The sequence below is a fragment of the Caretta caretta genome, chromosome 1 (genome assembly GCF_965140235.1).
Source record: "Caretta caretta isolate rCarCar2 chromosome 1, rCarCar1.hap1, whole genome shotgun sequence".
Classification (NCBI taxonomy): Eukaryota; Metazoa; Chordata; order Testudines; family Cheloniidae; genus Caretta; species Caretta caretta.
This window is the reverse complement of record NC_134206.1, coordinates 288740571-288758161: the sequence shown is the minus strand read 5'-3', so window position 1 is coordinate 288758161 and position 17591 is coordinate 288740571. Positions and strand designations below refer to the sequence as shown.

General features: G+C 46.0%; 1 protein-coding gene across 2 annotated transcripts in view; it reads right to left on the bottom strand.

The window, feature by feature from the left end:
• The window catches only part of CPM (carboxypeptidase M), a 70685-nt gene extending 53115 nt beyond the window's left edge, over positions 1-17570 (bottom strand). For both annotated transcript variants that reach the window (XM_048835855.2, XM_075124367.1), the window contains exons 1-2: positions 17431-17570; positions 17064-17223 (exon numbers count right to left, since the gene is read on the bottom strand). In XM_048835855.2, coding sequence (XP_048691812.1) covers positions 17064-17223; positions 17431-17436 — 166 coding nt within the window. In that variant the 5' untranslated portion in view covers positions 17437-17570. The remainder of the gene's footprint in view (positions 1-17063; positions 17224-17430) is intronic.
• Between the last annotated feature and the right edge of the window lie 21 nt (positions 17571-17591).

Sequence of the window (17591 nt, the reverse complement as noted above, 5' to 3'; positions counted from 1 at the left end):
TGACAACTCTTTACATAATCAAGTCGGGCTATTTCCTGCATAAATCCAGGTTTTCTCACATCCCCCCCACCCCCATACACACACAAACTCACTCTCCTGCTGGTAATAGCTCATCTAAACTGACCACTCTCCAAGTTTAAATCCAAGTTAAACCAGAACATCTGGGGGGGGGGTAGGAAAAAACAAGAGGAAACAGGCTACCTTGCATAATGACTTAGCCACTCCCAGTCTCTATTTAAGCCTAAATTTATAGTATCCAATTTGCAAATGAATTCCAATTCAGCAGTTTCTCGCTGGAGTCTGGATTTGAAGTTTTTTTGTTTTAAGATAGCGACCTTCATGTCTGTGATTGCGTGACCAGAGAGATTGAAGTGTTCTCCGACTGGTTTATGAATGTTATAATTCTTGACATCTGATTTGTGTCCATTTATTCTTTTACGTAGAGACTGTCCAGTTTGACCAATGTACATGGCAGAGGGGCATTGCTGGCACATGATGGCATATATCACATTGGTGGATGTGCAGGTGAACGAGCCTCTGATAGTGTGGCTGATGTTATTAGGCCCTGTGATGGTGTCCCCTGAATAGATATGTGGGCACAATTGGCAACGGGCTTTGTTGCAAGGATAAGTTCCTGGGTTAGTGGTTCTGTTGTGTGGTATGTGGTTGTTGGTGAGTATTTGCTTCAGGTTGCGGGGCTGTCTGTAGGCAAGGACTGGCCTGTCTCCCAAGACTTGTGAGAGTGTTGGGTCATCCTTTAGGATAGGTTGTAGATCCTTAATAATGCGTTGGAGGGGTTTTAGTTGGGGGCTGAAGGTGACCGCTAGTGGCGTTCTGTTATTTTCTTTGTTAGGCCTGTCCTGTAGTAGGTAACTTCTGGGAACTCTTCTGGCTCTATCAATCTGTTTCTTTACTTCTGCAGGTGGGTATTGTAGTTGTAAGAAAGCTTGACAGAGATCTTGTAGGTGTTTGTCTCTGTCTGAGGGGTTGGAGCAAATGCGGTTGTATCGCAGAGCTTGGCTGTAGACGATGGATCGTGTGGTGTGGTCAGGGTGAAAGCTGGAGGCATGCAGGTAGGAATAGCGGTCAGTAGGTTTCCGGTATAGGGTGGTGTTTATGTGGCCATTGTTTATGAGCACTGTAGTGTCCAGGAAGTGGATCTCTTGTGTGGACTGGACCAGGCTGAGGTTGGTGGTGGGATGGAAATTGTTGAAATCATGGTGGAATTCCTCAAGGGCTTCTTTTCCATGGGTCCAGATGATGAAGATGTCATCAATAAAGCGCAAGTAGAGTAGGGGCTTTAGGGGACGAGAGCTGAGGAAGCGTTGTTCTAAATCAGCCATAAAAATGTTGGCATACTGTGGGGCCATGCGGGTACCCATAGCAGTGCCGCTGATCTGAAGGTATACATTGTCCCCAAATGTGAAATAGTTATGGGTAAGGACAAAGTCACAAAGTTCAGCCACCAGGTTAGCCGTGACATTATCGGGGATAGTGTTCTTGACGGCTTGTAGTCCATCTTTGTGTGGAATGTTGGTGTAGAGGGCTTCTACATCCATAGTAGCCAGGATGGTGTTATCAGGAAGATCACCGATGGATTGAAGTTTCCTCAGGAAGTCAGTGGTGTCTCGAAGGTAGCTGGGAGTGCTGGTAGCGTAGGGCCTGAGGAGGGAGTCTACATAGCCAGACAAGCCTGCTGTCAGGGTGCCAATGCCTGAGATGATGGGGCGCCCAGGGGAGTGGCTAAGTCATTATGCAAGGTAGCCTGTTTCCTCTTGTTTTTTCCTACCCCCCCCCCCAGATGTTCTGGTTTAACTTGGATTTAAACTTGGAGAGTGGTCAGTTTAGATGAGCTATTACCAGCAGGAGAGTGAGTTTGTGTGTGTATGGGGGTGGGGGGGATGTGAGAAAACCTGGATTTATGCAGGAAATAGCCCGACTTGATTATGTAAAGAGTTGTCACTTTGGATGGGCTAGCACCAGCAGGAGAGTGAATTTGTGTGGGGGGGTGGAGGGTGAGAAAACCTAGATTTGTGCTGGAAATGGCCCACCTGATGATCACTTTAGATAAGCTATTACCAGCAGGACAGTGGGGTGGGAGGAGGTATTGTTTCATGATCTCTGTGTGTATATAAAGTCTGCTGCAGTTTCCACGGTATACATCTGATGAAGTGAGCTGTAGCTCACGAAAGCTCATGCTCAAATAAATTGGTTAGTCTCTAAGGTGCTACAAGTACTCCTTTTCTTTTTGCGAATACAGACTAACACGGCTGTTACTCTGAAACCTGTCATTATGCAAGGCACTGCATTTAGCCGTATGGAGTGGAAATCTATCAACTGCATGAAAAAACTTGTACAGATACAGACAGACATCATCTTCCTTTCCAAATGCAAACAGATGGACATCGTACCAAAAGGACTGAAGGTTAAAAATCCATTACAATCTACATACCACACAGACTATGCTGACAGCTTGTGCCACACGCTCTCAAAGAAACTGCGGAATCACCTGATCAAGATCCTCTACAGCAAACAGGGAAAGATTAAGAATGAGCTCTCAAAAATGGATACTCTCATAAAAAACCAACCTTCCACACAAACTTCCTCGTGGCTGGATTTTACTAAAACTAGACAAGCCATTTACAACGCACACTTTGCTTCTCTACAAAAGAAAAAGGACACTAAACTTTCTAAACTACTACATGCTACAAGGGGCCACAGCAATGTTTCCCTCAACCCACCTAGCAATATTGTTAACCTATCCAACTATACTCTCAGCCCAGCAGAAGCAGCTGTTCTATCTCGGGGCCTCTCCTTCTGCCCCTCCACCCCCACGAACATGATACAGTTCTGTGGTGACCTAGAATCCTATTTTTGACGTCTCCGACTCAAGGAATATTTCCAAAATACCTCTGAACAACATACTAATCCACAGAGGTCTCCCTACCAACACTACAGAAAGAGGGATTCTAGATGGACTCCTCCTGAAGGTCGAAACAGCAGACTGGACTTCTACATAGAGTGCTTCCGCCGACGTGCACGGGCTGAAATTGTGGAAAAGCAGCATCACTTGCCCCATAACCTCAGCCATGCGGAACGCAATGCCATCCACAGCCTCAGAAACAACTCTGACATCATAATCAAAAAGGCTGACAAAGGAGGTGCTGTTGTCATCATGAATAGGTCGGAATATGAACAAGAGGCTGCTCGGCAGCTCTCCAACACGAGTTTCTACAAGCCATTACCCTATGATCCCACTGAGAGTTACCAAAAGCAACTACAGCATTTGCTCAAGAAACTTCCTGAAAAAGCACAAGATCAAATCCGCACAGACACACCCCTGGAACCCCGACCTGGGATATTCTATCTACTACCCAAGATCCATAAACCTGGAAATCCTGGGCGCCCCATCATCTCAGGCATTGGCACCCTGACAGCAGGCTTGTCTGGCTATGTAGACTCCCTCCTCAGGCCCTACGCTACCAGCACTCCCAGCTACCTTCGAGACACCACTGACTTCCTGAGGAAACTTCAATCCATCGGTGATCTTCCTGATAACACCATCCTGGCTACTATGGATGTAGAAGCCCTCTACACCAACATTCCACACAAAGATGGACTACAAGCCGTCAAGAACACTATCCCCGATAATGTCACGGCTAACCTGGTGGCTGAACTTTGTGACTTTGTCCTTACCCATAACTATTTCACATTTGGGGACAATGTATACCTTCAGATCAGCGGCACTGCTATGGGTACCCGCATGGCCCCACAGTATGCCAACATTTTTATGGCTGATTTAGAACAACGCTTCCTCAGCTCTCGTCCCCTAAAGCCCCAACTCTACTTGCGCTATATTGATGACATCTTCATCATCTGGACCCATGGAAAAGAAGCCCTTGAGGAATTCCACCATGATTTCAACAATTTCCATCCCACCACCAACCTCAGCCTGGTCCAGTCCACACAAGAGATCCACTTCCTGGACACTACAGTGCTCATAAACAATGGCCACATAAACACCACCCTATACCGGAAACCTACTGACCGCTATTCCTACCTGCATGCCTCCAGCTTTCACCCTGACCACACCACACGATCCATCGTCTACAGCCAAGCTCTGCGATACAACCGCATTTGCTCCAACCCCTCAGACAGAGACAAACACCTACAAGATCTCTGTCAAGTTTTCTTACAACTACAATACCCACCTGCAGAAGTAAAGAAACAGATTGATAGAGCCAGAAGAGTTCCCAGAAGTTACCTACTACAGGACAGGCCTAACAAAGAAAATAACAGAACGCCACTAGCGGTCACCTTCAGCCCCCAACTAAAACCCCTCCAACGCATTATTAAGGATCTACAACCTATCCTAAAGGATGACCCAACACTCTCACAAGTCTTGGGAGACAGGCCAGTCCTTGCCTACAGACAGCCCCGCAACCTGAAGCAAATACTCACCAACAACCACATACCACACAACAGAACCACTAACCCAGGAACTTATCCTTGCAACAAAGCCCGTTGCCAATTGTGCCCACATATCTATTCAGGGGACACCATCACAGGGCCTAATAACATCAGCCACACTATCAGAGGCTCGTTCACCTGCACATCCACCAATGTGATATATGCCATCATGTGCCAGCAATGCCCCTCTGCCATGTACATTGGTCAAACTGGACAGTCTCTACGTAAAAGAATAAATGGACACAAATCAGATGTCAAGAATTATAACATTCATAAACCAGTCGGAGAACACTTCAATCTCTCTGGTCACGCAATCACAGACATGAAGGTCGCTATCTTAAAACAAAAAAACTTCAAATCCAGACTCCAGCGAGAAACTGCTGAATTGGAATTCATTTGCAAATTGGATACTATTAATTTAGGCTTAAATAGAGACTGGGAGTGGCTAAGTCATTATGCAAGGTAGCCTGTTTCCTCTTGTTTTTTCCTACCCCCCCCACCCCCCCAGATGTTCTGGTTTACTTGGATTTAAACTTGGAGAGTGGTCAGTTTAGATGAGCTATTACCAGCAGGAGAGTGAGTTTGTGTGTGTATGGGGGTGGGGGGGATGTGAGAAAACCTGGATTTATGCAGGAAATAGCCCGACTTGATTATGTAAAGAGTTGTCACTTTGGATGGGCTAGCACCAGCAGGAGAGTGAATTTGTGTGGGGGGGTGGAGGGTGAGAAAACCCAGATTTGTGCTGGAAATGGCCCACCTGATGATCACTTTAGATAAGCTATTACCAGCAGGACAGTGGGGTGGGAGGAGGTATTGTTTCATGATCTCTGTGTGTATATAAAGTCTGCTGCAGTTTCCACGGTATACATCTGATGAAGTGAGCTGTAGCTCACGAAAGTTCATGCTCAAATAAATTGGTTAGTCTCTAAGGTGCTACAAGTACTCCTTTTCTTTTTGCGAATACAGACTAACACGGCTGTTACTCTGAAACCAGTCATGGAATAGGAGCCCATTGTGCCAGACAGTGGAAAAATGCATAACAAAAAGACTGTAAACTCTTTGGGTGAGGGACTTAGGTTATGTCTACACTACGCAGCTTTTAGCGACACAGCCGTGCCGCTACAGCCGTGCCACCAAAAGGCACACAGTGAAGCCGTTGTTTGTTGGCAGGAGAGAGCTCTGAAGCCAACAAATAACTTCCAGCCCCAAACGAGCGGCATTAGTTCACATTGGCGCTTGTCGTCAGCAAAACTTGTGTCTTTCGGGAGCGTGTGTACTTTTTAACACCTCTGAAAAACAAAAGTTTTATCTTTCACTTGCCACTGTAGACAAATCCTAAGTGTAAATCAAGAAACACAGGTGGATACAATATACATTAGGAGCACAATGAAACAGGGTTTTGTTTCTGACCAGTTTATATTGCAACCTACAATGTGCTTAAGTGTTGTTCAAACAAATAGGAAAACACACTCCCTGCCAAACTACACATGCCAAACAATCACTACCAAATGTTTACTGGTTATCAGGTGTTTCTCAATATTCCTGTCTTATATGAAATTCAGGAGGAAATAAGCTTCCCATCATGCAATGTCTGTTAACTTGTGCCCCCTTCATGGCTGGCTTAAAAATTGAGCAGAGAAACAGTAGGTCTATTATTGGTGAAGAGTAAACACTCTCTCAGGGAAGGAATGGTACCAGTATCTTTTAAACAAGCAATTGCATAATAAGTGAAATCTTGACATGGGTCATCTCTCTAGTCACCACCCTATTCTAACCTGGCTTTTTCTGAAAGGTCATTGATAAGGCTGAGGTAAATCATTTCCACTAACACCTGCATTCCTGAGATCTTCTACAACCCTTTAAATCTAGAATTAGTCCTGGCTATGACATAAATACAAACCTAAGTCTCATTGGTTGATTTTCTCCTTTTGGTGACAGATAGGCATCAAGCACCCATGCCAATTCCTTTGAATCTATTGGCTGCCTTTGATACCATTGATCAAGAGGTTGACATGTTTTGTTGACATGTTTGCTGATACTGACAAGGTTAGATGGAGTGGTACCTTTCTATTTGACAACACAGAGACTAGTGTTGGGCCACCACTCTTCTGGCTGCACAGCCTGCATGTGGGATGATAAGCTCTGTCCTGTCAAATCTCTACTGGATGTATGTAAAGCCATTGGGGGACAAAATGGGACTCCTTGGGCTCTCAGACCATCAATATGCAAAAGCACTCAGCTTTGTTTCCTTTACATTAGATCCAGATGGTGAAGTCTTTTAGGTTTCCAAGTGCTTAACTGGGGATTGGGGCTATATGGCCAACTCTGGGAAAACATGCATTTTGTCACCTGCTCTGGGTATCTGCTTATTCAACAGAGGGAGTTTGTCTGCATTGTTAGGAAGGTGAGCTATCTAGGGCTCCTATAGATCTTTGGTAACTTTGTTGGCTCATAAGAAGAAACTGTGGCCAGCCATAAACATACATGCTCTTGATTAAGAGATTGTGACCTTTCTTCTCTGATGTGGGTCTTGCCACAGCTATCCATGCCTTTGTCACTTTCACACTGGATTAATGCAATGCACTCTGCTTGGAGAGCTACACCTGAGGACCACACTGAAGTCGCAGCCTGTACAAAATATGACTGTCCTTTCCTTTATAAGTGTTTCTTGGCATGACACTTGGGTACTATAGTCTCTGTTGGCTTCCAGTTCATGTCCAGATGCAATTAATGTTGTTGTTTCCAATATGTACATCTTCTTTAGATCCCACCTCTCCTTATTTCATGCTGACAGCATATCAGCTGAGATGCCCAACCCTCAGATTTAAATGTCTAGAAATCGGGAACAGGGCATTCTCAGCCCAGAATTCATTCTTCTCACTGGTCTGTCAGAGCTGCTGTTAGAGACAAGGTAAACAAGGAAGTAACTTTTATTGGACCAACTTCTGTTGGTGGGAGGTACAAGGTCAAGAAGTGTTCTGTGTAGCTCAAAAGCTTTTACCTTCAGCTCAGTGGTTTGAGCATTGGCCTGCTAAACCCAGGATTGTGAATTCAATTCTTGATAAGGCCATTTAAGGATCTGGGGCAAAAATAAGGAATGGTACTTGGTCCTGTGGTGAAGGCAGGGGACTGGACTCAACTTGATGACCTTTCAAGGTCCCTTCCAGCTCTCTGAGATAGGTATATATCCATATTAAAATATAAATCCATGGTTTGCCTACATCTTCAATACAGCAGATGTGGTCACCCCATCTCAAAAAAAATATATTGGACTTAGAAAAGGTTCAGAAAAGGACAACCAAAACGATTAGGGGTATGGAACAGCTTCCATATGAGGAGAGATTAATAACACTGGAACTTTTCAGATTGGAAAAGAGTCAACTAAGGGGGGATATGATTGAGGTCTATAAAATCATGACTGTTGTGGAGAAAGTAAATAAGGAAGTGTTATTTACTCCTTCTCATAACACAAGAACTAGGGGCCACCAAATGAAATTAATAGGAAGCAAGTTTAAAACGAACAAAAGGAAGTATTTTTTCAAACAATGCACAGTCAATCAGAGGATGTTGTGAAGGCCAAGACTATAATAGGGTTCAAAAAAGAATGAGATAAATTAATGGAGGATGGGTCCATCAATGGCTATTAGCCGGGATGGGCAGGGATGGTGTCCCTACCTTCTGTTTTCCAGAAGCTGGGAATGGGCGACAGGGGATGGATCACTTCATGGATTACCTGTTCTGTTCATTCCCTCTGGGGCACCTGGCATTGGCCACTGTCAGAAGACAGGAAACTGGGCTAGATGGACCTTTGGTCTGACCCAATATAACCATTCTTATGTTCTACGTTCTTATTGAAGGATCATATAAGAACACTAATTCAGTGCAATAGTAGGATGGCATAAGTACTGGGTTTCTAGAAATAAATTGTGCAACTACTCAATAAATAAATTGCAGTTAGCGGAAAATATTATCCTAAAAATGAAATGGTGAGATTATGTATTTATTATTGATGACTGCCATATAATTTGTCAGATGGAATTTTTCCAACTGCAAGCACTGCAAAATCAGCCTGGGATTTAGAATAAGCTCTGTTCTTTCTCATCACCAGTAAAAAATTCTGCAAATAGAATTTAGCTGATAATTTTGTTGATCCAGGAGGCAGAATAGAACCAAGCAAGACATAGCTTTGGGAAAGTGAGCCAAGTGTGGCAGAAGAATTTGTTTTATTCAAAGTAAACAGACACCAAAGATAATGGGTTGAATTCTCCCTTCAGTTACAATGCCATTAATAATGGGAACTGGTGTAAGTGCAGAAAGAATTTGGCCTACAGAGCAATTAAAATTAGGAAGCTGTCACTTTACAGTCAGAAAGATGTCTGTGTAAATCTTAAGGCCTGAATTTCAGAAGCTCAGCATTCTGAAAATCAGGTCCTCACTCTGTCCCTATGCACTAAAATAGGGTAATAATAATAATGTTACATGTTCAAACATCATGTCTAAAATAATGCAAAATGTCACATGTGGATCTAAAAATCATAGCATAAAGACCAAATTGTCCCCTAACTTAAATCTCATGCAAACCTACTGACTTAAACTGCACTGAAGAAAGTGTAAACCAGGGTAGATTTTGCACGGAAGAGTGTAGAATTAACAGTGACTGATGCTCTCTGTGCACCTTCAAAAGATGTTAAATTTATCTAGCCTAGGATCTGAAAGACAGCATGAAAATTATTTCCTTTTCCTCCTCCTCCCATTACCTCAACTTGTTTTCCTAGATTTTTACTAGCTTTAAGGTCTTATTATACACCATTGTACAGAGCTACAAGTTTAGATGGAACTATTAGCAGAGACCTGCAAATCCGTGGATATCCGCTTCATATCCACAGACCATTTTTGCAGATAGTGTATCGGATGCGGATACAACTGCACAGGGCTCTGCTCACCAGCAGCACCTGGCCCACAGTGTCCGGTTTGGGCAGCCTGAGGGGCGCAGCGCGCTCAAGGCTGGCAGCAAGTGGCCGGGCGGCAAGCCGGAATCGGGGCTGTCCAGCACCCACTCACTGCACCACTTCCTGTCCAGCAGCTCGGGCCCCTCGGGCTATGCCAGCATCCCCACCATGGCCTGGTCGGGCACCACTGGCTTCACTCCCAGCCCACTGACTCCTGGGCAGCGGGGCCTACCCCCAGCCACAGGGATTGAAGTGGGCAGAGCCCCAGCACCCCACCCCTCTGTCCTGCTGTGATGCAACACACACTGCTGCTGCTGTCACTTGTGAGCCCCCAGGAGCAGCAACCAATGATACACCCCTTTTCCCCCCAGCCCCTTTCTCCTTGAGGCCCCACCCCTGTGCCACCCATTATCCCCAGTCCTTGCCCTTATGCTGCCTCTTCCCTGCAAGACCCACCCCCTGCTCACTCATCTCTGCTCCCACACCACTTTGCTAGCCCTTGTGAGATGGCTTGCTGCTGCGGGATACATATAAAAGACACCTAGTGGATCATGGGTCGGATGCATGTTAATTTTGGCAGATGCGGATCCACATTTTTGAATGCGTGCAGGGCTCTACTAGTCATAAGAACAGCCATACTGGGTTAGACCAATGGTCCATCTAGCCCAGTATTCTGTCTTCCGACAGGTGCTTCAGAGGGAACAAACAGAACAGGCAATCAAGTGATCCATCCCTTGTCGTCCACTCCCAGTTTCTAGCAAACAGGGACTGTATTGAGCATCTGCGTGAAATCTCACTAGCTCAAGTGATGAGTAGAAGTAAAGATACAGATAAGATAATTGATAAGAGATGGCATGTATGTAACATTGTTCCTTTAAGTTTAGTGTAGCTACTGATCGGGGTAGTGTCTTCATAATACCAATTCTTCTATTAGTCTTCCATGGACCTTAATGGTGCCATAATTATCTCTTGACAGTTTTCCTTACTTGGGGAAGAGGACTGATGTTTAGTTTTTAGTTTCCCTCAGGATCCTGGCAGGAATATAAATGGTGATATAATTTAAACTTTAAAATTATATATGTAGATTCTATCTCCCTTGAGAAAAACTTGAGAAAACTGTATACCAGAATCTAATAAAAAGAAAAGGAGTACTTGTGGCACCTTAGAGACTAACAAATTTATTTGAGCATAAGCTTTCATGAGCTACAGCTCACTTCACTGGATGCATTCAGTGGAAAATACAGTGGGGAGATTTATATACATAGAGAACATGAAACAATGGGTGTTACCATACACACTGTGTGTTACCTAATGTTGATCCCAGTGACGTAGGGAAGGGGTAAAGTGAACACTAGCTTAATCATTCTGGAAGCCGGTTATCTCTGCTAGTGGTCATGTGGGAAGGTCTCTAACTATTATTACTGGGCGTGGGATGAAATCCTCTGCTGGCTGCTGAGAATGAAAGAACCTTCTTACTCTCTCTCCACCCAAATCCCAGATACCACTTCCCCCACTCCTCCAAATACTTGTGGTGGATGAAAAATGCAATACTGCTGTCTTCTCCTGCGGGATTCCCTATCACCTTCATTTGTCTGCCCAACCCTGCTTTATGTGCTATTGATACATTGTTCAGTGCCTATCTACTCCGTTCACTGCTCTGCTTAAAGTGCTTAGGAAGGGCAGGGAGAAAAGCACTTCTCTTTTCACTTTGCATGATGCAAGTTTAGCAGGCAGAGCAGGGGGGCGCTCCTGAGACAAAACTTTCAGCTCCCACCTCTCCCATGTGCTTAAGCAGAGCAGTGAAAGGGGATACCAAAATCCTTGGTAATCTGTGCTCACTGACAAAGGATAAGTGCATTTCCAGTTTTGGGTTTTAAGTCAATGGGAGTTGTGGGTGCTCAGTTCTTCTAAATGAAGGGGTCTGATTTTTCAGGTGCCTAAATATTTATTTAGGGGCCATATTTTAAGCACATAAGTTAGAAAAGTTTAATCTTGTGAGAGGGTCCAAATTCAGCTTTAGTTTCGCCACACAGAAGCCTGTGCGGTCCCAGGATGGCAAGGAAGGCAGAATTTGGCCCGATATTTAACAGTTAAGGTCCCTCAAGATAAAAATATTAAAAGTGTCAATATTAATTAGCATTAACATTTGAGAACAAGCCTCCATTGGGGTGGATAGTCTAGATGACCTACTAGAATTAGTCCATCTCTGAATTCTTTGATTCTCTTTTTAGTTTGGTCCTTACTCATTATTTGCTGATCAGTTATTTCCTTAAATCAAGAGTGAGTGAGTGGTCTGGCAGCTGCTTTCACACTTAATACCAGTGATGATTGATATCTAGCCAAAACAGAAGAGACTGGACTTTAAAAATCAAATTCTCTTTCAGACAAGTACTGTTGTATTCAGAAAATGTGAAGTCACACATTTACCTTTATTTTTAACCCTACATGAAAGAGCAACTCTACCTACTATAGTTCTTAATGCTAATTCGCCTATAATGATGCAGCTTTATCTAGAACACAATCATAGATTTGATCATTGCTACAATTGCTCTTGCTTAAGCAAAAACAGATTAATCAGGATTATGTGAACATGTTTCTCAAGAATGTAGTTCCTCATCTCTAACTTTATACCGTATTTCTTAGAATAATTTCTTGTTCCATGATCAAATGAAAAGTACTGTACGTACATAAATTTCTTTTCAGAACACTTGACAAGACATGCATAAATGTAGGTGTACACTAATGTCCTTATTAAATTGGATTTTTAAATTTCTTTAAATAAAAAAATCCAGGCACATCTGTGTGTATCTTATAAAGCGCTGAAATCTAAAAGATAAATCAAACTAATATTTCTACATAAAGGCAGAAGCCTCAAGCTATAACTGGCAAAGCCTTGGTCTACACTAGGACTTTAGGTCGAATTTAGCAGCGTTAAATCGATGTAAACCTGCACCCGTCCACACGAAGAAGCCTTTTTTTTCCTACTTAAAGGGCTCTTAACATCGATTTCCTTACTCCACCCCCGACAAGGGGAATAGTGCTTAAATCAGCCTTACTGGGTCAAATTTGGGGTACTGTGGACACAGTTTGACGGTATTGGCCTCCAGGAGCTATCCCAGAGTGCTCCATTGTGACCGCTCTGGACAGCGCTCTCAACTCAGATGCACTGGCCAGGTAGACAGGAAAAGAACCGCGAACTTTTGAATCTCATTTCCTGTTTGGCCAGCGTGGCAAGCTACAGGTGACCATGCAGAGCTCATCAGCAGAGGTGACCATGATGGAGTCCCAGAATCGCAAAAGAGCTCCAGCATGGACCGAACGGGAGGTACGGGATCTGATCACTGTATGGGGAGAGGAATCCGTGCTATCAGAACTACGTTCCAGTTTTCGAAATGCCAAAACCTTTGTCAAAATCTCCCAGGGCATGAAGGACAGAGGCCATAACAGGGACCCGAAGCAGTGCCGTGTGAAATTTAAGGAGCTGAGGCAAGCCTACCAGAAAACCAGAGAGGCGAACAGCCGCTCCGGGTCAGAGCCCCAAACATGCCGCTTCTATGATGAGCTGCATGCCATTTTAGGGGGTTCAGCCACCACTACCCCAGCCGTGTTGTTTGACTCCTTCAATGGAGATGGAGGCAACACGGAAGCAGGTTTTGGGGACGAAGAAGATGATGATGAGGAGGAGGTTGTAGATAGCTCACAGCAAGCAAGCGGAGAAATCGGTTTTCCCAACAGCCAGGAACTGTTTCTCACCCTGGACTGAGCCAGTACCCCCCCGAACCCACCCAAGGCTGCCTCCTGGACCCAGCAGGCAGAGAAGGGACCTCCGGTGAGTGTACCTTTTAAAATACTATACATGGTTTAAAAGCAAGCGTGTGAAAGGATTAATTTGCCCTGGCATTCGCGGCTCTCCTGGATGTACTCCCAAAGCCTTTGCAAAAGGTTTCTGGGGAGGGCAGTCTTATTGCATCCTCCATGGTAGGACACTTTACCACTCCAGGCCAGTAGCACGTACTCGGGAATCATTGTACAACAAAGCATTGCAGTGTATGTTTGCTGGTGTTCAAACTACATCTGTTCTTTATCTCTCTGTGTTATCCTCAGGAGAGTGAGATATAATTCATGGTCACCTGGTTGAAATAGAGTGCTTTTCTTCAGGGGACACTCAGAGGTGCCCGTTCCTCCTGGGCTGTTTGCCTGTGGCTGAACAGAAATGTTCCCCGCTGTTAGCCACGGGGAGGCAGGAGGGTTGAGGGGGTAGCCACACAGTGGGGGGAGGCAAAATGCGACCTTGTAACGAAAGCACATGTGCTATGTATGTAATGTTAACAGCAAGGTTTACCCTGAAAGAGTGTAGCCACTGTTTTATAAAATGTGTCTTTTTAAATACCGCTGTCCCTTTTTTTTTCTCCACCAGCTGCATGTGTTTCAATGATCACAGGATCTTCTCCTTCCCAGAGGCTAGTGAAGATTAGAAAGAAAAAAAAACGCACTCATGATGAAATGTTCTCTGAGCTCATGCTGTCCTCCCACACTGACAGAGCACAGACGAATGCGTTGAGGCAAATAATGTCAGAGTGCAGGAAAGCACAAAATGACTGGGAGGAGAGGTGGCGGGCTGAAGAGAGTAAGTGGCGGGCTGAAGACAGGGCTGAAGCTCAAATGTGGCGGCAGCGTGATGAGAGGAGGCAGGATTCAATGCTGAGGCTGCTGGAGGATCAAACCAGTATGCTCCAGTGTATGGCTGAGCTGCAGCAAAGGCAGCTGGAGCACAGACTGCCACTAGAGCCCCTTGTAACCAACCACCCACCTCCCCAGGTTCCATAGCCTCCACACCCAGACGCCCAAGAATGCGGTGGGGGGGGCCTCCGGCCAACCAGCCACTCTGCCACAGAGGATTGCCCCAAAAAAAGAAGGCTTGCATTCAATAAATTTTAAAGTTGTAAACTTTTAAAGTGCTGTGTGGCATTTTCCTTCCCTCCTCCACCCCCCTCCTGGGCTACCTTGGTAGTCATCCCCCTATTTGTGTGATGAATTAATAAAGAATGCGTGAATGTGAAGCAACAATGACTTTATTGCCTCTGCAAGCGGTGATCGAAGGGAGGAGGGGAGGGTAGTTAGCTTACAGGGAAGTAGAGTGAACCAAGGGGCGAGAGGTTTCATCAAGGAGAAACAAAGACAACTTTCACACCGTAGCCTGGCCAGTCATGAAACTGATTTTCAAAGCTTCTCTGATGCGTACTGCGCCCTCCTGTGCTCTTCTAACCGCCCTGGTGTCTGGCTGCGCATAACCAGCAGCCAGGCGATTTGCCTCAACCTCCCACCCCGCCATAAACGTCTCCCCCTTTCTCTCACAGATATTGTGGAGCGCACAGCAAGCAGTAATAACAGTGGGAATATTGGTTTCGCTGAGGTCTAAGCGAGTCAGTAAACTGCGCCAGCGCGCCTTTAAACATCCAAATGCACATTCTACCTCCATTCTGCACTTGCTCAACCTGTAGTTGAACAGCTCCTGACTACTGTCCAGGCTGCCTGTGTACGGCTTCATGAGCCACGGCATGAAGGGGTAGGCTGGGTCCCCAAGGATAACTATAGGCATTTCAACATCCCCAACAGTTATTTTCTGGTCTGGGAATAAAGTCCCTCCCTGCAGCTTTTGAAACAGACCAGAGTTCCTGAAGATGCGAACGTCATGTACCTTTCCCTGCCATCCCACGTTGATGTTGGTGGAACGTCCCTTGTGATCCACCAGAGCTTGCAGCACTATTGAAAAGTACCCCTTGTGGTTTATGTACTCGTCGTCTTGGTGCTCCAGTGCCAAGATAGGGATATGGGTTCCGTCTATGGCCCCACCACAGTTAGGGAATCCCATTGCAGCAAAGCCATCCACTATGACCTGCACATTTCCCAGGGTCACTACCCTTGATATCAGCAGATCTTTGATTGCGTGGGCTACTTGCATCACAGCAGCCCCAACAGTAGATTTGCCCACTCCAAATTGATTCCGGACTGACCGGTAGCTGTCTGGCATTGCAAGCTTCCACAGGGCTATTGCCGCTTGCTTCTCAACTGTGAGGGCTGCTCTCTTCTTGGTATTCTGGCACCTCAGGGCAGGGGAAAGCAAGTCACAAAGTTCCATGAAAGTGCCCTTACGCATGCGAAAGTTTCGCAGCCACTGGGAATCGTCCCAGACCTGCAACACTATGCGGTCCCACCAGTCTGTGCTTGTTTCCTGAGCCCAGAATCGGCGTTCCACAGCATGAACCTGCCCCATTAGCACCATGATGCATGCATTGGCAGGGCCCATGCTTTGAGAGAAACCTGCATCCATGTCCTGATCACTCACGTGACTGCGCTGATGTCACCTCCTCACCCGGTATCGCTTTGCCAGGTTCTGGTGCTGCATATACTGCTGGATAACGCGTGTGGTGTTTAATGTGCTCCTAATTGCCAAAGTGAGCTGAGTGGCCTCCATGCTTGCCTTGGTATGGCGTCTGCACAGGTAACTCAAGGAAAAAGGTGCAAAACAATTGTCTGCCCTTGCTTTCACGGAGGGAGGGAGGGAACGGGGACCTGACGATATGTACCCAGAACCACCCGCGACAATATTTTAGCCCCATCAGGCATTGGGATCTTACACCAGAATTCCAATGGGCAGCGGAGACTGCAGGAACTGTGGGATAGCTACCCACAATGCAACACTCTGGAAGTCGATGCCTGCCTCGGTACTGTCCAAGCACTCCGCCAAGTTAATGCACTTAATGCACTTAGAGCATTTTCTGTGGGGACACACACACTCGAATATATAAAACCGATTTCTAAAAAACTGACTTCTATAAATTTGACCTAATTTCATAGTGTAGACATACCCTATATTTTCCCAAAGAGCTTGAGAGTTGGTGTTAAATGAGGGACACAATAGTCTTGATTTCAGCACCAAAGTACTTTTTACTTGTACTTGTTGGAATAGTGGGTGAATCCAGGAAGACTATATATCTTTTAAAGTTATCCATAAATTAGAAAATACACATTACAATATCATTGTGACTGGCTTGGACTTTTAGTAAGTTGGACATCTTACACCCATTTAAAAAATATTGAAATCAGCTACATTTTTGAAGTTGTAGCCCTGGAACTGTCTAACTTCAGAGCCCTATTTCAAAGGATAAGTTACATTGTGGTTTAATATAACTAAATGTTGCATTCAGTAGGTTTGTTACTACAGTTTGAGAGACAGCAATCTAAATTTAAAACACACACAAATCCCTGAAGGGGCAAATGTAAGTAGACCGATGCTAGGAACTACAGAAATAGAGCAGTCGCCAAGCCCTCTACTTGTATCGCAATCAACTACCTGAGTATGTCAAATATCAAAGCATCTGCTCCCAGGCACAAAATACTGAGTTGAGAATTATATCGTTTTTGGCTAGAAGTCATAAATCAAGGCGCAGTTAGATCAGACGTGGGTTTCCCCACTAGCCATTCGTCATAGGTTAATGAATTAACATGCGGATAAACATCTTTACACCGTCTGACTTTTTATTTTAGCTGCTCTTCAAATACTTTATAACAAACAGACACCTTCCCCCCCCCCCCCCACCCCCGGTCTCCAGCGGCTCCGGAGCTTGCCCCGCAGCAGCCTACCTGCCACGGACCGCCCGACGCTGTGCAGGGCGGTGATGGAGGGGTGCCGCCGGTGCACCTCCTCCAGGAACGTCCCCAGCTGCTCGCTGCGGTGATAGCTGAACTCCAAGCCGAGCAGCGCCGGGAGCAGGAGCGCCAGGCACAGGCTGCCGCCCGCCTCCTGGAAGCAAACAGAGACGCCGTGTGACACCGGGCAGCCCCGCTCGCCACGGGCCCGCCGGCTCCCGGGGCTCAGCGCCTCCTCGTCCCACCGCCCCTTCCCTCGAGACGCCGGGCTGAAGCCGGCCTGTTGTCCCGCCCGGGCTGAGACAGGCGCCCGCCCCACACGCCTTGTTGCCGGCAGCAGCAGCCCGGGGCGCGCTCCTACCCGCATGGCTCTGGCTCGGAGCAGCAGCGGCGGCGGCGCCCGCAACCTCCCGGCACAAGCTCGGCAGCCCGGGCAGGAGGCGGTGTGACACCCCCCTCCCGCCCCCCTCAGGGGACGTGCCCTGCCCGCTGACTGACGCAGGAGCCATCCAGTCTGGTCCC